Below are 24,621 nucleotides of genomic sequence, written 5' to 3' on the forward strand. Positions count from 1 at the left end.
CCATATAATTTTGTGCGTGCAGTTAGGGGCTGCTGGGTCGGTTGAAGCTGAGATGCCACACACTTCAAAGCTTTGATGTAGGCGATCTAAATGAGGGCCACCAGAGGTCCAGACTAATGGGAGTTCATGGGGAGATTAGAGACCCAGTATGGCAGGCAGTCGACACAAAATAATATATTTGTATGTGAGAGCATAAGTTTAGACGCAATTATTATGTTATTTCCCCCCAATTAAAAACGACAGTTATTTTTGAAAGTTAGATGGTGAAGGGAAAAGAAATGCTTGCGTGTTTTTCCATTACGGTATAAATCCTTTATTAAATAATCAGAACAATAATCAAAACAATCATAAAAAGAGCATTTCTGTACAAAGACCCCTTTAAAACAACAACTACAGCAGCAGCAGCAGCAGTCCAAGCAGTGCAAGAGGAGGTCTCATTCTCTGTGTTTGGTCCTCCTAGGTCAAAGGGAGCGCTATTATGGTCACTCTCAGTGTCATGCGACTGTCTGGAACCGGATCCAAAGGCAAGCTGGATCCCCGAGGCTCCAAGGCACTTTGAAGAGAGTCAGTGGGGTCCAGAGATGTGGGCCTCAGAGGAGAGGGCTTGTTTGTGTGCGTGTATTTTTGATCGGGATAAAAAAAATTGTGTCAAATATGGACTTCATACCAGGCTCAAATATAGTACAGCTCGGGGGATCCCAGGACAGTAATCCATTTTTTTTTTTTTTTGTCGGGGTTATAATCCAAAAACTGCAGAAAAAAAGAGTAATACAAGACAATTTTTTTTCATAAATAAAGTACTGTAACTCATTCTAACGTCCATGTACTCGCACCGGTGATGATATATCAGGGGTGCGGTACGATGAAAATGAAGACGACAATAATCATTTGTATTGTACAGGTTGGCTACGACAATGGGAGGCAACACCGATATATTACTAAGAAATATTTGTTGTGCCACAAACAGGAGACAGTATGCTCAGTTACGTGCATACTTCTGGTTTATCCATTCGCTTACTTCATAGTTGTGTTCTGATTTACTGTACATAACATTTGGGTGATGTCGCTGTCAAAATAATGGAACTCCAGCAAAGCGGAAACTTTTCAGCTCTGAATAGAAGGATAAATTTCCGAAACAATCCGTGGTAATCGTATCAGTGTTTGGTTATGAGATTTATAATATAAAGTCACAGCAAAATCATGATGTTCTCTCCCATTTTTCATCTAGAGACTTAGCCTCCTCATGTGCTAGGTGTTTTCAAACAAATGCCCACCTTGCTTTATGAAAATACATCAAATAAAATAGTAAAAGTTGTGCAGTGAATATTTCTGATAAGGTGGGATAGGTCCTTCAAATCATGGCTTCTCTGTTCCAAAGTAGGATTGGCTCTCACCTTGGTGTCTTCTCAGTACGTCTGCTCAACATTTAAAGTTTAAGGCTTGATGTGTGTCCATTGGCATGTGGTCATACCATTAAGATGAGGACTTCCGACTCTTTAGAGCGGAATGCTTGGTCGGTGTTGTGTCACGCAGCCTATCTCTGTTTCTCCTCTTTCCTGCCTTCAGCAGCAATCCATAGGTTGCACTCACCAAACCTCCTTGACCTTTCTCCATTAAGTACAAAGAAAACATGACCTTCTCTTCTGAGAACAGTCTGCAACAACTATAACTCTCCCATTCAATGGAAAAAAAAAAAAAATTACCGCCGCACTAACCTTCACCCACCCCACTTTTCAGAGCCTGGTCCTCTCCTTATCAGCCGTCGCTAATTGGCCATGGGCCAGAACAGAAACATTAAACAGAAAGAGAGTGAGTGCAGAAATACAAAGTTGACGGACGTCAGTGACTAAAAATACCACGGCAAAGGCGTGCCTAGAGCAGAGTCCACAATGGAACAAAAAGTCAATGGGCCAGACACAGGAGCTAAGCTCTTGGCCAACATGTTCACATTTGAGCCGAAAAAGACGCTCGCTAACTAGCCTACCACCTTTCCAACACGATATTTTGACTCAGTATGTGCACTTTCAAAACTAGAACTCTTACAAATCTATGACGATCATTTAAAAACAGTTTTCTTTTGGTGGGGCAGGGATCTAAAGTTGATATGTTGAGATGTCCGAGGTCTTGAGCAATCCACCGTGCTGACCTCGGTCTTTTTCACATTGTTGCTTTCACCACAAAACAATTGACTGTGCCATTTTTCCCAAAATAGGAAACGGAGAGCTCACTTGTGTTAAAAAAAAATGGTGTCCAGGGATTTGTCTCCATGAGCTGACACTAAGGTGAAGACAATAGTGAGAGGTATTCACAAAAACCGATGTGCTCGTATCTCCTCACGCCTCGGTGCAGCAGCGTTGTTGGTTCAGTTTGACTTTGTGCTTGAGGCCGTCGTACAATTCAAAGTTGTAGTTCTCCAGTGTGGTGGAGGAACGTGAGGACAGGCCACTGTAGGAACAGGTGCAGTAGAGGAGGAGCCCTGCGCACACTGCCCCCAGGAGGACACCCAGGGAACTCATGACAATGATTGTGACCAGAATGGGGTCCAACGTATACAGCCACGAGTTGTCCTTCTCTGAAGCTGGAGTCACTGGGGACTCCAAAGATGGCGATGCTGTATTCCATTCTGGAAAATGGAAACCTAACACAGGGCCAGTGTGTGTTACGTGGGAATTGATCCATTTCAAAAGAAGCCACTTATTTGCTTACCTCCCCCCAGGGGTTCCCTGCCTCCGTCAAGCCGCACATCTCCAAACTGATTAGGCGTCTTGACTGTTGGAGAGAAGCACACAACATTCATTGCTTTTACACTGACACATTTCTACACGCGCAAAAGTAATTAACCACTTAGCTGCCCCTGAAATTAAATTTTATTTCATTTGACCATTTTAAGGCAATTTGATTTCATGTGGGCCAGCGCGAAAGTAATGTAGTGATGGGAAAATGAAGCTTCATGAACCAGTTGTGGTATTCTTTGGCTCTTCTAGATGGCAATGTTGGTTTAAAGTGAGGGTTTTAAAGAATGGCAAGTCGGTGGGCTTTCAGGTCTTTGGTGAACAGAGTGCCATCTAGAGGTCTAAGTAAACACAACGGGTTCATGAATCATCTTGAAGCTTCATTTGCCCATCATTAGCAATTAGCACGCCTGCCTTACAGTTAAGCTCAGAATTTCACAAATTCAGAAAATCACAAATGTTCTTCGGGATAAATAAACAGACTCTAACATCACGTAGAATGTTTTCGCAGCAGAGTGGGAACAATCGTAGCTGTGAGGAACTAACAACTCCATTTTCTTTTTTTCCATTTTCACATGTAATGCCGCAGGGACCTCACGGGTACCCCATCGACATTTGTCCACGAGTGTTAATATTGTCGCACAGCACAAAACAATCCATCAACAAACCTTAGTGCTGCTACATAATAGTGTTGACAGAAATGCAATGACGGACAGCTCTTGAAATTGTAGAAAAATATGACTTTATTATTTAGAGAAAAGATCATTATGATACATTGCTGTCAAAAACAGTCAAGATGTAGCATAGTGATTTTATAAGACTGTTCATTGGGTGTGAAGAAAGATGCAAATTTGTCATCAGATAACGAAGCCTTCTTTAAAAACAATGTGCATTAAGTGAACGAAGACTTTTTTTTGTGAAAGTGTGTGAGTGTTGTGCACTCGCTGCGTTTGGCGGGCGTACAGGAATGGGAGTAACTGCTTGGCAAGGCACACGTCTCGATCTGAGGGGCTGCGATAGCCAATAGCTTTATTACAAATGTTTCCAGGGCAACTGAACTTGGCAGGCTATAACATGGTGGAAGTGCTGAAGAAGGAGGGAAAAGTGCACTGCGCAGCCTTAATAAATGTTATCTGTCCATTAACTAATTACAAATATTGGAGGCTTGAAGTGGAACAGTGTCAAGCCAGGTGTCCGGTCCCTCCTCCTTCTGATTTAAAAGCACAACATCAGCCAAAACCACTCCAAAGAAAAAAAAAATAGCAGCTACTAAAAGTGTCATCGTGCATTCTAGAGTGGCATGAGGTGCGGTTCAGTTTTAAAAGACCCAAAGAAATTTTGAAGCCTCAGTTCCGAGTAATTATATGTGACTGCTAAGAGGCAAGCCAGTACACTCGTACAGAAAAAAAATACTCTTTTGTTGCTTTTAATTACTAGCGAATCAATAGCACTGTAAGTTCAAGCTCAGTAATTAATAACTTTTTTTGAAGAAAAAAAAATCAATTAGCTATTTTTTTTCGAAAAAACAACATGGCCGTAAGAAAAACTTAATGTCATCCCTCAGACTCATGTTCTTGCTTTTCATGGTGCCTTGGCTGAATTTGAAATATACTGCAATACACCGCAGCTTTTTTATGACACTCTTGGAATGGTAGGCACCTCCATCACCAAAAGGATGATGGCACAAAGCTGTGTCGATTTACAAGCCGGCGCAAATTCCCACTGAAAACACCCACAACTTCACTTTCAACCAGGCGGCACTAAAGATGTGTAGAGAACAACGCAAGTGGGTGTTGCGATGCGTCAAATGGGATAGGAGAGACGTGCTTTATTTTCAAAGACAATAAGAGCATCAAAACTAAGCACTGACATCCATCACTGACCGACGCCTTACCAGCAGCATTTTGTTGTTTCTTAAATGTGCACATGCGTGTTTGAAAATTATAATGGACGCTTTCCCTCCTTCCCTCCACCACCACGACTACAGCGGGCCAAAGTCCAAGCGAGGGCAGAGTTCAATTCTACAGCCAGCTTCATCCTTGTGTCTCAGGTGTCTTGTTTTTAGCTGGTGGTTTGGCAGCTCTGGTTGGCTAAAGCCAGCCTACACATTTATGGGGAAGTCCATGCTGAGGAGACCAGACGGCACACAATGGCCCCGGCCCGAACAAACTGTTCATATAAATAAATCCCTCCAGTCCTTCACTCCAGAGCGTGACAGACGTCAATACGAAACTCCTCGACGAGTAAAACAAGCAAAGCGATATCCAGTAGCGAGTACACCCGTGTGTTTTTGTAGACTTCCATCCATCACCCGTGCAGCTGTAAACTGATGAGTTAGTTGACTGGCGTCGTGACACCGACGTCACGTGCAGGCAGGCATCCTGCACGGACAAACACTCGAGCCAATTGGCTCATTTCAGCAGAGAGTGCGGTGTCGGTCCCGGCTGTCCAAGCGTACTGTCAGCACTGGCTCCACCCCTGGGGCGGCCATACTGGAGGACCAATTTGAGTACTGGAAGCATTGCGAAGAGCTGTGATAGGCCACCGACTGTTGGCTCTTCTGCGTGGCCAGGTGTCGTCTGCAGCAACAAAGAGCTCGGACCAAGATGGCCACGGCCAGGATGAGGAGGGTGGCCCCGACAGCCATAATGTAATACCAGTGGATGGGGAAGGGAGGCACGGGAATACCTCCCCCTGGTGGAGAGATACACAATAATTGGCCGACAGGAAATGAGAGGAGTGGCGCTGCATTGAACGAATTTGTCAAGATGCGATCCCAAACGGGAGGCGTGCACCTGAGCATGCACAAGCATGCTGAGTGGAGAGAAAAAAAAAATACCCAAAGGCCAAGGAAATATTCAAATGCATCCATGTGCATAAATGCATCTTTAGGTTGGAGGACAAATTTTCACACCAAGATCATCAGTCCAATTGTTCAACTGTTGCATTTCTTGACAACTGACTTGGTGTGAAAGCAAGTTGAAATAATTAGTTGAACAGCATCCGCATACACTGATTTTTTTTCTTCTTGTTAGGCCCTTCAACGACATTATCATGCATATAGACACCGCTTGGGAATCAAGTCCTGCCAGAGTTCACTTTGAGCTGATACTGGATTTGTTATTCAACTGGCTTGCTGATATGTTTCAAGCCTAAAACAAAGCTTCTGTTATTCATCTTTCTCACTGTGCCTTTCTTCTCATGCATCAGCCTCCAGGTCAGCCCTCTCCTCCACGAGCCAAAAGCTTTTTCACAATGTTGCCCCTGAATTGAACTCTTCCATTTATTGGGGAAGAAGCGCTTTCCAACAAGTCTCCTGTCCAAGTTTCCACAGACATCCACAATCCATGGACTAAAGAAATGAAGCACGATCTAAATCTGAGAACTTAAAAGGCCTGCAGAGCAACTGAGAGCTTGGAGGAGAGAAGCAGAGCTGGTTTTTAAGCGCAGCCACAATTTCTGCATGTGGCTGCTGCTGCTGCTGCTTCAAAATGTGCACATTCATTAGGTGAGTTGCACAGCGGAGGGACGCTCAGGCTTGCTGTGTGGCCATATTATTTTGTGAGATGTTGGAGATGCGGTGAAAGAAAAGGGTAGCAGAGCTTGGGTGGGCACACGTGATATTTGCAGTGACAGCAACCACCCAGCTCTTATCTTATTGGAGAACATTATGAGATGCCAGAGCACAAACATCAATCTCATAGCGTCCCGCAGGATGCTCTAAATATTTTTCATGAGGCAGACAGTTATTTAAAAGCCGTCAGACTGGGCCTGTGAGCCGGAAAAGCGAGATCATGAAAAAGATATTTTCTCATATCTGACTGCTTGCTTTCACCCGATATTTGTACTTAATTGTTTGCACTGGGACACAATAAATGAGAAAAAATAATCATATTCTCAGCTATATAATACAATCTGGCATTCATTAGTTGGGTGTGTAGTATTTTTTGCTTCAGATGTGCATTTGCGTTCATTCTGAAACCCTCGCGGTGTAATCGGCCGTGTGATAGTTTGTGCAGCTTAAATTGTCGCCGAGACGTGTTGGTGCCGCCAAGCAAAAACCCACAGCCTGGTGCAATACTAACAAGCAGAAGCAGCAAGGCCAAGAGAGTAAGTGACATCATACACTCACCGGTCATATCTGGAGAGAAGGCATTGATGGGTTCTGTGAGGAAAGGCCGAAGATACGGGTGACGAGGGGGAGAGCGAGAGAGAGAGAGAGAGAGGGAGAGAGTTAGATATGAGGGAAAAGCTAGCCAAATGTCAAATAAATGTCACAAGACTACCAAACTCCTCCTGAGGAAATTTAAGTTAATTCCTGAGACAGCTCACATGAATTATGGCCTTTTACTCAGCTCCATTGTGAGAATGCAATTTGTGTGAGCTGGGAACAGCGTGCATTTTCGAGATGTTTATCAGAGTCCAGCTCATGTGCAGAGGCTCTTTGGGAAGTTACTTTGATTGCTAGCACAAAGATGTGGTGCGTGTGTATGCATAGGATGGGAGGGGGGGGGGGGGGGGGGGCATTGAGAAGTGGCGCCTGTGGCAGAAACGCCAACGTACTGTGAAAAAAAATGTACCGTGTTAGCTGATAAGCAGCATCCCAGCACGCTGTGGGAGTGTCAAAGGAGCCAAGCTTGGCTGTCATTTTTTTTTTTTTTTTTTTGCTTCCTCGACTGCTGAGCAGTTTAGACTCCACTCCATGACTGATGCAAATGCTGAGAGGAAAACACAAACACAAGATGCTTTCCTTCTCCACACTGGCTACGTAGTCTGGTGCAAAAGCAGCGTGGATGCCAAGCAGGTTTCTAACTCTGCACCTCCAGCTTGGTCTCTGATCTGCTTAAGACCTTCTCCAAAGCCCCGACTCAGGCCAGATTAAGGAGGCTGCGTTGGCTCTGAACTCGCACCAGCCGCTCCGCCGTTTACTTTGGAAAACAGCCTGTCGAGTAATTCCCTTTGACAGCTCGGGAAAAGCTCTGTTTACAAATACAACCGGCTTGTGCGCATAAGAGATAGAGGAAGAAGAGAAAGAGAAGAATAGAAATCTAATGAAACATAGATTAGCATCGCGGGGGCCCACGGGGCGTTTATGGCCTACTTTTCCTATTCTTCTTCTTTCTGGAGGAGTTTAGATGCTGCCCCTCCTTCTTCTCTTTCATCTATGTACTAGGTGGGTGTTTTGGAATACAACGTCTCTCTAAAGATGCTTGTGGAGGAATGTCGGGGGTGTTTATCACGTCGATGGTGATGGTGGCTCAAATTAAGAACAGAAAAGTACAGCTCGGCTCACCGATGCGTTCGGGCGTGTGCCACTTACGTGTACACTCTTCCAACGGCGTGTTGGAGCTCATGTGGATGTTGTCAATCCAGACGTGTCCTCTCGTGCCGTGCGCAAAGAAGCCCTCTATCACAACCTAAAAGCAACAGCAGGGAGAAGAAAGAGGAGTGGGAGGAACAGAGGAAGGATGGAAGGAGAGGAGGAAGGCAGAAGGGAACACAGGGGACAAGAAGTAGGGAGAGACTTGATGAAAACTTAATGGAGTGCTTGCAATTTCAAAGCAACAACTATACTTGCGATCATCTTCCTCCTTATTTGCAAGCAACTTACTATTTTATGAGAACATCAGTGCGATGGATGTAAAAAATGCAACTCTATACAAAGTGTGGCTTCTTTTAGCTGCCTGCACGGCATGTGAAGCTTCCATACAGCCAAGAAATTCATCACTACCTGGTAGTCTTTAGGTGAACGAGGCAGGATAGTACGGCCTTCCTTCCAGACTGGGCCCTGGTCATCTTTTAGGGTCCACAGGAGGGTCTCCTCATTGTGGCTGTCTCGTAAGAGGACTCTCAGGTGGCCCTGGGCCTCCCCCCACATTTGGTACGAAAAGAGGAGGCAGACAGGTCCCGTGTCGGCCGGAACCACGGGGCTGAGGAGGCGAGCTGGCTGCTGCTCTGTCTTTGGGCTGGCTTCCATATACAGGTGACTGTTGAGCTCTGAAAAACAACAGGTTCATGAATCATCTTGAAGCTTCATTTGCCCATCATTAGCATGTAGTACAAACAAACAAACAAACAAACAAACAAACAAACAAACAAACAAACAAACAAACAAACAAACAAACAAACAAACAAACAAACAAACAAACAAAACAAAATGGCATAAAAAGGAATGAACGGTACTGTATTGTATTGTATTGTATTGTATTGTATTGTATTGTATTGTATTGTATTGTATTGTATTGTATTGTATTGTATTGTGGCGGCTCGGTGGCGCACTGAGTAGCACGTCCGCCTCACAGTTAGGAGGGTGCGGGTTCGATTCCACCTCCGGCCCTCCCTGTGCGGAGTTTGCATGTTCTCCCCGAGCCCGCGTGGGTTTTCTCCGGGCACTCCGGTTTCCTCCCACATCCCAAAAACATGCTTGGTAGGCCGATTGATCACTCCAAATTGTCCCTAGGTGTGAGTGCGAGTGCGAATGGTTGTTTGTCTCTGTGTGCCCTGCAATTGGCTGGCAACCGGTTCAGGGTGTCCCCCGCCTACTGCCCGATGACAGCTGGGATAGGCTCCAGCACGCCCGCGACCCCCGTGGGGACTAAGCGGTTCAGAAAATGGATGGATGGATGTATTGTATTGTATTGTATTGTATTGTATTGTATTCCGTTCCGTTCCGTTCCGTTCCGTTCCGTTCCGTTCCGTTCCATTCTACGCTCATTGAGCTAGATGTTCACTGTGTCTCATTCAGAGCTTTTTGATGTGAGGAGAAAATGGCTTGTGGGTCATGGCAGAAACAAGGTATCAACAGTGATTTGTGGTGAAATAATGATCCTGTCTTGACTGGGATTTCAGACCTTTGACATCAGCGAGAAATTCAAAGGTTATGTGGTGCCTGTGGACGGCTGGAAATGATTTCTTGTGCACCTAAGCTTCAACTTGGACTAATCCGAGGAGAACTCTTGAATGCTGCATTGAAAGACGTCACTTTGAAGCCCCGCGTCAGAGACAGCGTGGCGCTCAATAGGTCACACTGGAGCAAAATGTCCTCCCTTGAGATCAGATGGATCCCGGTACTATCCGGTGTTTGACCAAAAAAAAAAAAGAAACATTTTAATTCCCTCCAGATGGAAAAAACTAAATCTTTTTTGAATAGGGTTAATTTGGCCGGACCATTTGACCTTCAACTTTAAAGTGTTATTTGTTTTATTAATTTTTTTCCCTATTTTCATGTTTTAAATATGTTCGAAATAAAGATAAATTTAAAAAATAAATAAAAAATATAAAAAAACATGTATTCCACTTTATACAAAAGGCAATGCTTTAAAGAAAAAAAATCTCAGTAATCTACAGCCTGTAATATGGCAGTTTGCACTTTTAATCCACTGATATATAGAAAAGAGCGAAAAAAGTTCTTGGAAATATCACAATACACTTTCTGAGGTAGTAGACGGCTGTCATTGAATACTAGAGAGCATCTCTGGAATCTCCTCAACTGAGTTTTTTTTTTTTTTACTGCTGCCGCCTCACATACGTAAGTGTTTGGGTGTGTGTTTCTTACACGAAGCAGCACGTCTGGCACACACACACGTCTAAGTTTATTTTCAATTTAAATAATTATCTTGGTCACACTGAAATAAGAACTCAGTGAAGTTGCATGAGGAGGAGAAAAAAAATACTATTTAATTATAAGAAAGCCTATCTTGTCTCGACTCAGTGATAAATTCAATACATTTGAGCGAGTGTGATTTTCTGTGACCAAATGGAATTTTGACACATAAAACACTCTGGGGTAAATAGAAACATTGGGAGCGCTAACAGTTACTCTACTAAGCTACATCATGTCTGCTGTCGATTCCCCTGTCGACCTTTTGTCCATCAAAAGCTCACTACATGGAGACAACATCAGCTTTCTTGACAGCTGAGCAGGCAGAGGTGGATGAGGACACTCACCATGGCTGTGTAGGGACCAGAGGAGGGGGGCGCTGGGGTCATGCATCCACCCGCACAGACCGTGCTCAAAGTCACACACACCATCAGTTGGTGAAGGGCTAGCCGCTGTGGAGGAGAGAAGAGGAAAACCATGAGGGTTAACAATCAGTGAGCTTTTTTTTTTTTTAGCACAGTTTGGTGTTACCTGTAGTGGATGCAATGACAGTGGTGGTCTGAGCAGGAAGTGTGGGCGTCGCCGTGTCTGCTGGCGTGGTGATTTCTGCAGGAACGAGAAGGTCATGAAACTCAACTTTATTTAGCGAGCATTTTAGAATGAATCAGGGCTTAATGGACGAACAGCAAATGGATGAATGGAATTTTCACGTCACATTTTGGAGAATGAAGGTGTTTTACATTCTTGACGACTAATACATGAAAGATAACACTTTGTTGCCACCAACCAGTTCGAGTTTACAAGTGTGGACTAATACACCCCTTGGTGCTTATTTCAACACATACATTTAAAAGTGAGAAAATGACAACTGAGAGCATTATAGTAGGCTGGCTCTGTGGCAGATTATTTCTTGGCTGACACTTCTCAGCTTTGGTTGCCTGGCAACTGATTCTGCCAAAGCAATGGTGTGGCACAAATGGAAAAAGATTTATATTTGCTATTCCTTGATGATCAGCTCCTTTGGCAAATCCATGATTTGAAGTTTGAGAAGTCTCATCCTATATGTCATTGTGTAGAACACACACATCGACAGGTGTCACCCTTACTCTGGCTCAATGACTAAAATACATTATTGGTATGCCTGAAATTATTTCACATCCATTGAAAGAAACAAACTATAAAGAAAAGCAAACACCCTATAAATAAATATGCTTACTCATTAGAACACACCATGTGTGCTGCACACGTGCTGAGCAGGCTGTGGGCAGAATGTAAAGTGGGGGGAAAAAAAATCATGGTAGCAGATGGGTCAAGTTGACAAGTGTATATCGTTGTTGGGGTAATGCCAATGAGCAAATCATGCGGCTTAAGTTTCTAGTCTCGTTTTTTTATGGTGACTAGTCAGGACGTTCATAAGAATATTTGAATTTGTAGCCACAAAATTAGGCATACAGCCAGTACAATTGTATACAAATGCAAATTTGCCCCAAAAAAATACAAATTCTCATTCATCTCTGAGGTATTCAATTAACAGTAAAGTTCCCTGCAGTTATAGCTCATGTTGTCTCGCTTAACACCAATTACAAGCCTCTTATTGACGACGACTTCTCTTTCTGAATGACTTGCGACATCCTTGAACAACCATGAAAGGCACTGAGGGGAAGAAACGCAGCATGACACACAATTGGTCTACTTCCCGTGAAAGGGACCGTGACCAATCCCCAACTGGCGAGATGGCTGACATGAAAGCGCCGTCGCAGCTGGCAAAGGCTTCTGCATTTATGTCCCCGTCCTTTATGCCAGTCATTAACCACCTAATGAGACACTTATCCGTCAGCGTGCTGAGACGTTACGGCAGGATGCTTCAAGAGTTTCTTTTTGCTCTTCCTGCTGTGGTTTGCTGTTTTTAATCAAGTGTAACTATTTGCTCCCTCAGGTTTAGGTGTGAGACCTTGGAATGAACTAAATGTCTGATTATTGCTGGTGAATAAATACACACACGCGTGTCCAAACACATCGAAGACAGTCTCGTAGCCCATTAAAATTCTTTCCATCTCCCGAGAGCACAGCGCTTTCAAAGGTCACAGTGTAAATGTGTTGACCTTTCCCGGGTGACAGGAGTGTCATGGGCAATGGGAATAAGACCGACTTGCGCGATTGTGTGCCTGTGGATGCTTATGTGCAAAGAACGTGCCTGACCTGCCGAGTTCCTGATGAGAACAAGGAATACTTCCCATACCGTACAAGTACAGTAAGTGCTTTAGAAAGTGACCTTCTTACACCTTCTGCAGGTGCAGCTGATGGTGCAAACCATCGTCATGCATGAAATGAGCTGGATTTAAAGAGGATTGTAAATTGGTGCACCTGCCCATGAGTTAACACCAGCAAGACTAAATCAGTCGGAATCTGATTTTGTCAGAAAAATATAATAAGCAGAGAATGGACAAAAGGTTTTTTCCAAGCTTGGAACAATACGATGCAGTTTTGCAGGCATAAAATAAAACTTTTAAGCACAGTACTGTGCCATGTTTGGACTGTTTTGTGACACTGGAAAATATTTCCATTCAAATATAACCCAGCATTTGCTACTAAATTGCCATGAGACGATTAAAATAAACATTTACTTTTTTCCCCGTCACCATCTCTAATTATGTTGTGATGCTGCGGCACCAGACATTTAATTTGCACCTGTAAGCAATGCAATCCTTCTCTCAGACTGAAATCACCCTCATGCATTTTGGATTTTGGGGCAGAGTACATTTGCAAAAGCAGTGATGGGTGTTATATAATATACGTGGGTGTGTGAAGATATGTGGAGGATGAGAGAAAAGACGTAAAAACATTATGAACCCACGCACATGGCCTCGGGGGAGGGAGTGCAACCATATGTTGGGATGCTGAGATGGATCTTATTTGACTTTTAGTATCACAGCTTTTACTACAAACAGCATCAGGAGTCAGGTATCAGGTTAAAAATATGAAATGGAGACCAAAACCTAGTCACGCATAACCGAGGGTAGAAGTGAATAGTAAAAAAAATGGATGATTTACAGACTGTCTTCAGTGTTTGGAACAAGATGTGACCCTCAATATTAGACAGGAGGTACATTCCATTTACTCGTAAATTTGTGAGATGATCTATCTGTGCCGCACACATCAAGCACGATATGCAAAAAAAAAAAAACACAACAGTCACACATGCAAGTTGAATGGGGCATGATGTCATATCGGTCATATCTGTGTTTGTCTCGCTGTGGTTTGCTTGATGAGGATGTTGTACGTATATGACATGCTTAGCTGTGTCGTCCTGTTCGGGCTCAGAGGGTGTGGCGAACACTGAAAGTCCATATGTGTGCAAAAAGATGTACGAGTATGTATCAATGTGTGTGTGTGTGTGTGTGTGCCACACATCTGGAAAACAGACTATGTTCAAAATTCTCTCTGGGGATGCATTCCTGTAACACAAACCCCGTCCACTCCCTCCTGGTAACAGCACATGTTTCTGGAAGCTTGCAGAATAGTCATATTTTCCAGGTGAAATAATTTCAAAACATATCAGGCTGAAACACTTTTGTGCTGGCTCTTTAAATCTTCAATGGTTAGGTCTTTCTTTCTCGGACAGACAATTGTCAGAAGCACCTTCCCTAAGGTCCACTTAGATGGTCTGAACCTCGGTCACTAAACCTTATTTAGCGTAAATAATAAACTACAACCTTGTCTCATAGTTCACATTTAGGTTTCAGAGATGCAGAATGTCCTACCTGGAAGGTCACAGCCTAGTATTTCCACTCTCATCCCAATTCCTGCTGGAGACCACCGCTCAGGGTACAGTCTGACGTACTGGGCCACCGTCTCCTCAAAGTGACGCAGCTCTGGGGCGTCGTAGTGTGTGTTACCCTCGAAAAGCTGCAAGAGATAAATGCAAGCGTGTTACACAAAGTGGAACTTCCAAAAAACACACAACATCAACCCAGCTCACCTTGGGGAGGCTGGTCTTTTTGTCTATGATGAAATTCCATTCCTTTCCATTCAGGCTATATGCAACTTTGTACTTCCGCACAAAAGCCCGGTTCTCCGTGGTTCCTCCACTTGCTGCATCTCCCCCCCTTGCTCCCTGGGTAATGATTCCACGCACTGTTTTGGGCACACCCAGGTCCACCTGGAACCCATCAACAATGAAATAGAAAAACATGATTTTATGGTTCAAAGCAGCTTGTAGAATTATCCGTACCAAGAAGATTATGTAGTGTTTGTTTGGTAGTGAACAGGAAAAAGCAAAAATGACTTAACCCATACCCAAAAAACACATTTGGGAGAAAGAAACCCGTCACATTTTTGAGTCAGATAAAAGTAATGCTGGGCAAATGAAGCTTCAAGATGATTCATGAACCAGTTGTTGTGTTTATTCTCTCTCTTAGACCTCTAGATGGCACTGTCTGTACACCGAAGAGCTGAAAGCCCACCGACTTGCCATTTCTTAAAACCCTCACTTTAAACCAACATTGCCATCTAGAGAAGCCAAATAATACCACAACTGGTTCATGAAGCTTCATTTTCCCATCAGTAGATAAAAGGGGAATTCAGTACTCGTACCTGAAGCCACTCCTCCCCAGCAAGGGGCTGTGAAGGTGAGGGGAACCAGCCAGAGCGACTGGCCACCAACCGGGCTGTGCTGGGGTTCCACATCATGTCCCTGCTGGAGGAAGCCGAGATCTGGTTGTCTGGCAGCAGGCCGGATAGCAGGCCCTGCAGCCTGGAGCATGGAGCATCTGTGGCCATTGAGCAAAACAGACCAATACATTTTTTTTAATTCATCTCATGAATGAACAGACACATCTTTGACTTGATGCACGTATTTCCCACTGGGAGTTGTTAAGCTCCACCACATCATAGCATGACTGACCACTAAGCACTATGGGGTTAAGACTGGAGCAAAGGCCAAGAGAGTTAGCGAGAAATAGAGATGCTCCTACTCTATACAATTAGTATATACCAATGGGATGAGTGCATGTGAATACAATACACCCGGAGGAATGAAACAACTTCAGATGTTGCCTACTGAAAGATGCTGCAAGCGAGAAAGAAATGAGGATAAAGGGAGGCGGGGATGACAGCTTGAGTATGCTGGAATGACAAAAGCGGCAGGAGAGGGAAGGCAAGACTGAGGCCACCATCCAAGAGGGAGGAAGAAGAGGAGGAGATACGGGAAGTGAGAAAGGGCCGCCGGAGGAAGGACGGGAGACGTCGGCTGTGCTGACAGTTTAAGAGAGCACAGATCAAAGTTTCATGCTCTTATGTCATGCAAAGGCTGAAGAAATTATTTAGTAACGGCTCGGGGATTGAATACGCGCGTGTGTGTGTACATATCAAAAGGTGTGTCGCGACATTTAGAAACGATGAGCGTTTGGATGCACTTTTTCTGTGACGCTAATAGTTACTTCGCTTGCAGTGGTGAGCAGATGAATTGGATCACAGTGTGGACGCTGAGGCATTCATGAAAAATTGATCGCGACTTATTCCCTGATCGGGTACACTCAGGGATCAAAGAGGACGCATCAAAAAACAGTCTAAAACCATGAGAAGGAAAACGGAGGGGGAGCGTGAACTCAGAGCTAAATGACACAAGTGAAGAATGGAAGGGAAAAGAGAAGAAGATTTTCCTTTTATTAGCCTGAGGCGAGCTATGTTTAAAATATAGCATGGGGAGTGTGAGACAGCCTAAATTTGTGCAAGTCTTCCGGCTTTCTACGGTTGAGGGAATCCTTTTTTTTCGTTTAATTTGACTTTATTGTATATTTAGTTGCACTTTCTTTCTGAAGGCAAGACACCATTTTGATGTGTCACTCTGTAGAGCTTTGCACAGGTCAAATGTCATCAATAAAAGTGAAAAAAAATGACGGTGTCATGTTTTCCATGAAACTATTTGCCATCGCATTGAACCAGCAACGCAAATAGAACTTTATATTGTCTTTTACACACCTGTAATCTGGCATCCATAAAGCTCAAAGCGCAGGGCGATGCCGTTACGCCACGTTTGCGGTCTGATACGCACAAATCGGGCCAAGACGGGTTGCGGTACACGATTGAGCACCACTTCGGCAGGGTCCGTATTGGCGTGGAATACCTGTGAAGAAAGACCAGATTGCGGTTGTTGAATGCCTTATGCGGGTTTGCCTTATCTGTCGTTTCCTCACACTCCATCGCACAACGAATGGCTTCGCTTGGCTTCACACACACACACAAACACACACACACAGGCAGGCCAACACAGCGGAGACAACCCAAACATGGATCCGATGTCACCGGCCCAGCTGTCATTGTGTTTTGGGGTCAAAGGTTCCTCTCAGAGGCTGGGAAAGCCAGAGGATAGATGAGGGTTGATGATCTTATAGGGACCCACTCACACAAGCTCCCACACACCTCTAGCTGTGCGAGAGACATGACCTGACATGACCAAACATGATTGGCTATTAAGTACAGGAAGTGTGCCCAGGTGGGCAGGATGTGATGAGGTATCCAAGCCATCCCAGAACATCAACATTCCCCTCTCCTCGAGGAACATTCCCTCCCTCCCGCCCTCCCTCTATTGGGTCTTTTGTGGCAGAGCGCGCCTGCAGGGACGAGAGGGCAAAACTAACCCACATGCTCGGGTTACTTCCTGTTTTGGGGATAAAAAAGAGTCCCGGGATGCTCAAGGGGGCATTTCATGTTGACTTTCATTGACGGATTTTTCCCTTTGGAAAACCACTTCCTCTTTCCTATGAGACGTCCTCTTTTTACAATTACGCATTTTTCACGACTAAAGGAAACCATACACGAGGAAGTTTAGCTGAAAAGTGTCATTTATGTCGTTGTGGCCGAGCATCACAAGGGTGATAAGAAACCAAAAAAGATTGAAAGTGCCTATAAAAACATCACCATGTTGGTGGGAAGCAATATTCGTTGTCTGGCATATGCTTATCAGAGTCACAGGACATATGAAAGGAGTTTAATATGTTACTCAAGGGTTTTATTTGATTTCGGGCATGGCTTGATTTAATCAAGCGGAGCAGCGGTTATACAAAGCAACCGTCGTGTTTGCTTAAGAGGCCAAACAGTGGATGTGAGCTCTTATGGGGGTTATGCAAACACCCACACACCTTTACACAATGGCAACGTCTTTGCCGCTCCCAGAAATTTGGAAAGACAAGAAAAACTAAATATGATGACAGGGATGAGTCTTTAGATGAATACTTGAAAGCTGATCATGTGATTCAAGCGTGCTGGACATGCAGGATAGAATCTCTCGAGGAGCGGAGTTGGCCACATAGGAGGATGTTTTTGTCGGCCATGAATAGAGAACAACTGGGTAGATTCGGAGAATAAACATTTAACCAAGGGCGTTTTCCTGCATGTGGGTGCTTGCGCCATCATCACGTCATCAGTTTTGAGAGTGCTGACCGCTGAGATAAAAACTTGGGCTGCACAATGAGCAGCTTTATCACTGGGACCGGAAACAAACTATCACAGTATTAAATGGCAAATTAGCTGGAATTAAAGCCACAAATACGAATCATGAGAATGTTTCATAATGTGGAAATGGAAATGGGGCAGCAGACGTGAGACCAAAAAGGGATCCAAAAATGCTTACCATATCAACTGATCATATCTGGGATTTTTTTTTTTTGCCCTTCCATATGGGCTAGGCATCAAAATATTACCATCTAATTGACCCAGTGAGACAAATTAGCTCTCAAGACAAGACAACCTCAGAAAAGAGGAGACAGGGGGGGGACGCAAGACAATGGCGGTTCAGTTTCCTCCACTTCCTCCTGTCTATTGTCGCAGCACCCGACCCCATTGCTTCAAAGGTTAAAGGTGATTGCCTCTGGGAAGCAGATGGTTGCTCATCGGCTAACTTGTTGATGGTGCTGTCATTTTTAAAAGAATCTTCTTCAGAGACGAACAAATTACGTTTAAAATGCTTCGCTCTAATCTGCCTGACGACTAGGGTGCGGTTCCTGCTTGTGTCACATGCAGGCGAGATGAGTTGAATAATTAAAGCGGCCATGTTGTGTCTCCTGGAATGGAGAGTCATGAAAATATAACGAAGCGCCGAAGCTGAGCGTATATACACATACTCAGCGGCCAGACTGGGTGTGGGCCACGGGTATTTAACTATTGATGACCTTTATCGAAAACAAGGTCACGACGGGAGGTGTGTTTGTGTGTCTTGCGCAGCCTTTGAAGAGCAACTATTATGGGCCAAACAATCTTGAGCACTTCAAAATGACATCATTTCACAAAATGTTTTAGCGTTCTGGAAAATGCTGTGTTTGCATCTAAATTAATTTACCATTCCTCTCACTTGTGAGCCTGCCTGGCCTCAGCAGTGCTCTCCTCGAAGCTGAGTACACCACAGGGAGCCCGCGGCTAGCTCTGCACAACACATTATCGAACCGATATTTCATTCATTTGTTCCCCACCCCATCCTTCTTTGTCAATACAGTGCTCACAAGTCCACTCCCAGCTTCCTTCTGCCCCCATTTGTTTTCTTTTTCTCAAGCCTGTGCGGCCATGACCTCTAACTCCTATCCCTTCCTCCATCTTGCTATGAAGATGTTGACAGCAGGAACTGGTTCCAGCTGGCTGCTTGCTGCTCTGGGCCTTGAGATGGACTGAGTGCATGTATGTCAATGTATGTGCTCGAGAGCAATACGTAGGTTAACATCTCAAGGATTGAGATGAATGTGTGAATGAGGTCATTTTGAATCACCACGTCACACGGGGGTGTCAGCTGGACAATGTATTGCACGTACACAAAAACACTGTACACTTGTGCAAGCCTCCAAAACCACAATCTGCTCTTGAGCGCCATGTTAAATGACAATTAGAGAAGTAAAATCCTCGTCATTACAGGACCCCCTGACAGAAAATGAGCTTCAACCACTTAAGGGCTCTTTGGGGGGACTTAGGACGGCTAACCGGGAGTTTGCACTACGTGGATGATGGATTAGTAGTCACAGTAGATTTGACTGTGGCCCACAAGGACGGCGTGAAGAACCTGGCCTGTGAGCACAGTCAAAAGTGCTGCTTCAGTCAAATAATTGTTTGCCACCATTTCATTTTATTCATCTGAAAGTTAAACCTAAGAAAAATATAATCAGATCATTTATAGAGGCTCAGAAAGAGAGTCTCTAGAAACAATGATAAAACAGAGCTTATTTAAAAGCGGAGTACATTGAGGGAGTTCTAACAAACTGCACAGATGTTGCTTATTTTAAAGTCAAATCTACGTTTCACTCCGTAATCTCCACATCCGATACCCCCCACCAATCCCACCCAAACTAATCAGTGGCCAGCGCAGAAGGGGTCTACGTTGTCAAATGTGTGTCGGTGGATTAACCCTTCCACAGAGCCACCATCCCCCTCCATACCATTTTCCTACTTAAAATCCACGGTGACCTCAACCCAGATACGAGGAACGGAGACCAATGTGCCATGACAACAACATCCGGCACTGTAAATACATTAGTACATAAACTTGGAGCATACGCGAGTGTGGAAATGTGAAAATGATTACCGATAACACGCCCAGAAGAAGGGCACACAAAGGACTCCATTGTACTTGTCTTATCTCTTGGTCTCTCTATATTTTCCTCTTTCCCATCAAGTCTTTTTTTTTTTTTTTTTTTGCCACATGACCAATGTCATAATCCGGGCATACAAGCTCGAGGAGTGTCATTGATTGTTTCACTCTTGAAGACAGGCTCTGTTTCCACCAAGAAGTATGTTTCAGTTTGGCACGGTACATAGTTGTTTTCAATCTTTCAATTGTCAAACGTTTTGATTTGTACTATTACCAATGATGGGCTGCTCATGGGCCGTACAGAACATACAGCAGAAATCCGAAATTGACAGCAGAAAATAATTATTGCCCATCCATCCATCCATCCATCCATCCATCCATCCATCCATCCATCCATCCATCCATCCATCCATCCATCCATCCATCCATCCATCCATCCATCCATCCATCCATCCATCCATCCATCCATCCATCCATCCATCCATCCATCCATCCATCCATCCATCCATCCATCCATCCATCTTCTATAATATTCAATAAATCCTAACATTCCACTGAAACAAAACTTTGTAATAAACAACTAGGAGAAAAAAAACCTAAACACATACAATTTACTGTAGATGAGCAGTCATTCATTTTTGTCCTTTGATTACTGACTGCATCAATACCACTTTATCCTCATACCGATACCACCACCAATACCTTTACATGAACAGATACCACGAATACTTTTGATAAAAACAGTGACAGATTTTAAAAAAAAAAAAAAGACCTAAATATCCAAGTTTATCCATTTCCAGATTGTAAAATGGCCACAAAAGGGTCATTTGTGTATGTTGATGTACCTTATGGTTCTTGCCGTGCCGATAGGTCATCCAGTCCTCCCCGTTGGTGCTGACCTCCAGCTTGAAAGTGGTGACGTAGTAAGATTTTTTTGTCTCTTTCGAAATGGCTCCCTGGGTTGCAATCCCCGTCAACACTTTCAGGAAGTGAAGATCAACCTTGAATTAAGAGAACATTGAACATAAAATACATTATGTTTTTTTAACAGAGAATAAGAGACGGGAGAGGAAAATCTAATGCACGGGATTGACGTAGTTAACCAAGAGAACCGGCCTCTGTTTCTATTTATCATGCGGACAGCTTCGGATTGTTGCTGTGCAGGAAACTGGGGTGGCACTCGTATCTGAGCAATGCCGTGTGTGAATGAAGAAGAACATTAGAAGTTAAGATCAATAGTGTAATATCAAAATGGGGATGCTCTGAACTCTCTTCATCCATCACACCGCTCTTGCCTGCACGAGTGCATGAATATAAATATGCTGTATATAATATGATCGCGTGAGACGAGCGATAGGAGCGCTTCTTTATCATTGCTTTGCAGTTTCTTGAGCTTCAGTCCTGCTTCGTGCATTTTTATCAATAAGACACACTGTATTTCTAGCTTGTGTTTTCATTGCCTTTTTGGAGGGCTCTGAACAAGCAGTTCTAGGTGATTGCACATGAAGATGTACGATTTGTTACTAAAACGAACGAGAGTAGCCTATGCGTCAAAGCACTGCATTTTGCCAATAAAATTCTGCAAATGGAAAGGTGCATTGCCAGACCTGGATGTACTCTTTGTTGCTGTCCTCTGAGGGAGTCCAGGCGTTGTCGTGGTTGTTGAGTCGAGCTTGACGCGGTAACCAGCGGTTGTCGTAGAAGCTTGTGGAGGAGCTGATCTGGTCATCACTGATCTTCCCCGACTCCATACCGAGCGGCAAGCTACAGTGAAACGCTAGCAAAGCAAACAAAATGGGGATTTAGCTGTCATGGAAGATTGAATGGAATAGCAGATTATAAATCTGTAAAGCCAAAGAGAGACAATATGCAAACAGAGTCAGAAGAAGTCAACTGAGGTGGTAATTTGAATCTGAAGAAAAAAAAAATGGGAGAGTTGCAGGACGAAAAATGAGTCTTGGAAGATGAAGACTTAATAATAGCAGGTAAATAAACTGACTGAGCATGCCAAACACACAGGCACAAAAAGTCACTCACAGTCTCGGACTTCTTTACGAGTCATGTTGTAACGAGCAGAGAAGCCATCTTTGGCCACCGCCATGTCAGTGTGGAAGGAAAGGGACAGCAGGCCAGAGGATGACTGAATCTCTGGAGGAATCTTTGTGCCACAGTACCGCCCGATTAGCGGCGACACTGCAGATAAACAAATCCAATTAGTCAGCAAGTACAGACCTTTCATTGATTTAAATAAAAAAACACTCCAACTTGTATTTTCTTGTTTGTTGGTGCTTTGGAGACATACTACAGATAAAATCAACTTTTATTCCGCTAAGCGATAGCTAATGACTTCCCCACACCCACCACCGACGGATTCTCTCTTCTTGCCTCAGTCCATCTGTGTGTCTTAGCCAGAGCCCAGCAGGGGGGACACGAATCCCCGCCTTAATGCAAGCTGCTCTGAGATCAACCACATGCGCGCGCACACCAAAGCGGTGAGGATTACAGTAGTCTCTAAACGTGATTCCCTCGCCGGACGCCAAATTCTTCACCCTTCCCTCTTCGTCTGCCAAGACCCTTTCTTGCCTTAGAACAAGCCTCGCTCCAACTGGGCTACGGTTTTAATTTACTCCTAATTCTCCTCTGAATGTCTGCGACGACTTGAGCTTCCAAATTCAAGTCGTAATTGAAAAATTATATCCATTTTTTAGAACGCAAAAATTGAACGAGCAAAGCGCTCCTCGTATATCTTTTTGAAAAAAAATGGGAAGAGAAGACAAATGGAGTGTGAGGTGCAAAAGCACCATTTAGTCATGCCAATGTGGTTTTCATCACTGATACGGCAGCAATTACTCTATGGAAGCGCTTTATGACAACTCTTTTGGGGTTACTATTTCCTGACATTCTTCACTGGAGCCAAATCCCAACACTCAGGGAGGAAGGAAATATAAGGTGATAAGGAGTAAGGACATTGAGGGGCATGAGAAAGGGCTGCTCCTTTGGGGTGAACTACAGTTATGCTTCCTATATGTAACCCAAAGGAACGAGAGGCGAGGCTCCACTACACATCAAAGCGAGCTCTTCCTGACAGAATGTCCACGTGGGAATGCACGAATTCCATGCGCTCGCAGCGTGGAAATCTGAATTTTCACTTTACAAGCATCTGTGCGCACAGTTACCTTGCGGCAAGCCGTCCCAAACGTCCAACCAGTCGTATTTGCAGTCGCCTTCTCCCGCTAACAGCGGGTCGTTCTCCAGGTCAAAGGTAAGGAACGTGAGGCTGATTTCCATATCGGCCGGAGCGATGATCATGTAGGAGCACTCCAGATTGTGGGGGTATTTGTCAGGGAAGCCCGGTGACTCGATCATACCGGAGCTGCTGGTGAAGTTGCGGAAGCAGAATTCTGACCCTGAGATGAGACAAAGATGAGAAGAAGCCATCTGTCATAAAAAGAACATCCAGATCAGACAAGAGCAATGGATCAAACGGCAGAAACATCTGACTTGCAGATGAACTTCATCACTGACATCTTAAGAGTGTGTCCGACGTTACGTACGACATGAAAACAACCGTCCCGCCCCCTCCCACCTCCAAACCTGCCAATCATAAGAGCTTTGACACGGCACCGTGTTGTTTTCAGCAGCTTTCGGATCCTAAAAAACAATCATATTGCTTCAAGATGTGAACAAAGATCTGTTCCTCATTCCGAACCTTGAAAGCTTCCAGGCAAATGTGTTTTTTAAAGGAGGTAATTTGACACGCATCGTTTTAAACTTGGCTTTAGAGGACCTTAGCAGTGCCACTGACTTTGGAGCTTTTGCATACGTTCCAAATAAATGTTCTCAAATGCTCTCCCTGTACTCTCTCTCTCTGGGGCTCTCCCTTTCCTCGTGAAGTCAAACATACCACAGACCTCGTGTAATGGCTCTAAGTGAGCCCTTTGCGGCAGCTCCTCATTAGCTATTCAGATTTATGCAGTGTGGCTCACCTTGAGCGTCTGCAGCCCATCGGGCCCTTCCAGTGTTTGTAGAAGTACGCCTATATTGATATATTTTTCCAACACTGATTATTTAGTTGCATTAAATGTAACTAAATCAAAGTTGATGAGTGTAATTGAAGATTTTTCATCAAGTCGGGGATCACAAAACAGACGAGAGGTTCTTACCAAACCGGTGAGTTAACAGCCACATCTAAATGTACAAAACCAGCATCAGGAGCTCAGACATGTTAAAAGCACATTCCTACGGCAGCATTCCAACAAGGCAAGAGTCTTTATTATCAGGCAGACCAATAAAAGCAAGCTGGCTGCCTGCTCCCGTCTGCACTTGATAATGGCAGAGGACCCAACTTATTTAGCCCAGGGATAAGACCAAAACGATATTTTCTGTTTTCCACTGTTACCGACTTGATGCAAAATGTAACGATGACTGATCTACAGACGTAAAGAGTCATTAAATAAAGTCATATTTAATACTCCTATACTTTTCCCAAGTCGTTTCAAACGACATGGATGTGGTGTCTGGAAATTCTGAAGGTCGTCGACATTCAAGGCCCACACACCACGCATAAACACACACCACTGAGCATATTAAAAGCTATCCATCTATCTCCCACTTATCTGGGGTCAGTTCCTTGGGGGAGCAGCTTAAGTAGACGTGCTTGGACTTCCCTCTTCCTTTAGTTTTTGAGCCCCTACTGCATGTCTGAGCTCAAAGGGAAAGCC

At 44.2% G+C, this 24,621-nt stretch overlaps 1 protein-coding gene across 3 annotated transcripts in view; it reads right to left on the reverse strand.

The window, feature by feature from the left end:
* Positions 1–289: 289 nt before the first annotated feature.
* LOC125988538 (neuropilin-2) overlaps positions 290–24,621 on the reverse strand; it is a 40,759-nt gene continuing 16,427 nt past the window's right edge. The window contains exons 4-18 of one of the 3 annotated variants that reach the window (XM_049753846.2): positions 23,077–23,307; positions 21,938–22,093; positions 21,508–21,677; positions 20,746–20,901; positions 16,312–16,456; positions 14,926–15,101; positions 14,312–14,491; positions 14,094–14,238; positions 10,864–10,938; positions 10,680–10,784; positions 8,464–8,729; positions 8,053–8,149; positions 6,865–6,897; positions 2,707–2,769; positions 290–2,638 (exon numbers count right to left, since the gene is read on the reverse strand). In XM_049753846.2, the coding sequence (XP_049609803.1) occupies positions 2,334–2,638; positions 2,707–2,769; positions 6,865–6,897; positions 8,053–8,149; positions 8,464–8,729; positions 10,680–10,784; positions 10,864–10,938; positions 14,094–14,238; positions 14,312–14,491; positions 14,926–15,101; positions 16,312–16,456; positions 20,746–20,901; positions 21,508–21,677; positions 21,938–22,093; positions 23,077–23,307 (2,303 nt within the window). In that variant the 3' untranslated portion in view covers positions 290–2,333. Of the gene's footprint in view, positions 2,639–2,706; positions 2,770–3,451; positions 5,427–6,864; positions 6,898–8,052; positions 8,150–8,463; positions 8,730–10,679; positions 10,785–10,863; positions 10,939–14,093; positions 14,239–14,311; positions 14,492–14,925; positions 15,102–16,311; positions 16,457–20,745; positions 20,902–21,507; positions 21,678–21,937; positions 22,094–23,076; positions 23,308–24,621 lie in introns of those variants that run through there. The other 2 variants (XM_049753847.2, XM_049753848.2) reach the window with 2 other exon arrangements.

Source organism: Syngnathus scovelli, chromosome 2 (genome assembly GCF_024217435.2).
Source record: "Syngnathus scovelli strain Florida chromosome 2, RoL_Ssco_1.2, whole genome shotgun sequence".
In the NCBI taxonomy this organism is placed as follows: Eukaryota; Metazoa; Chordata; class Actinopteri; order Syngnathiformes; family Syngnathidae; genus Syngnathus; species Syngnathus scovelli.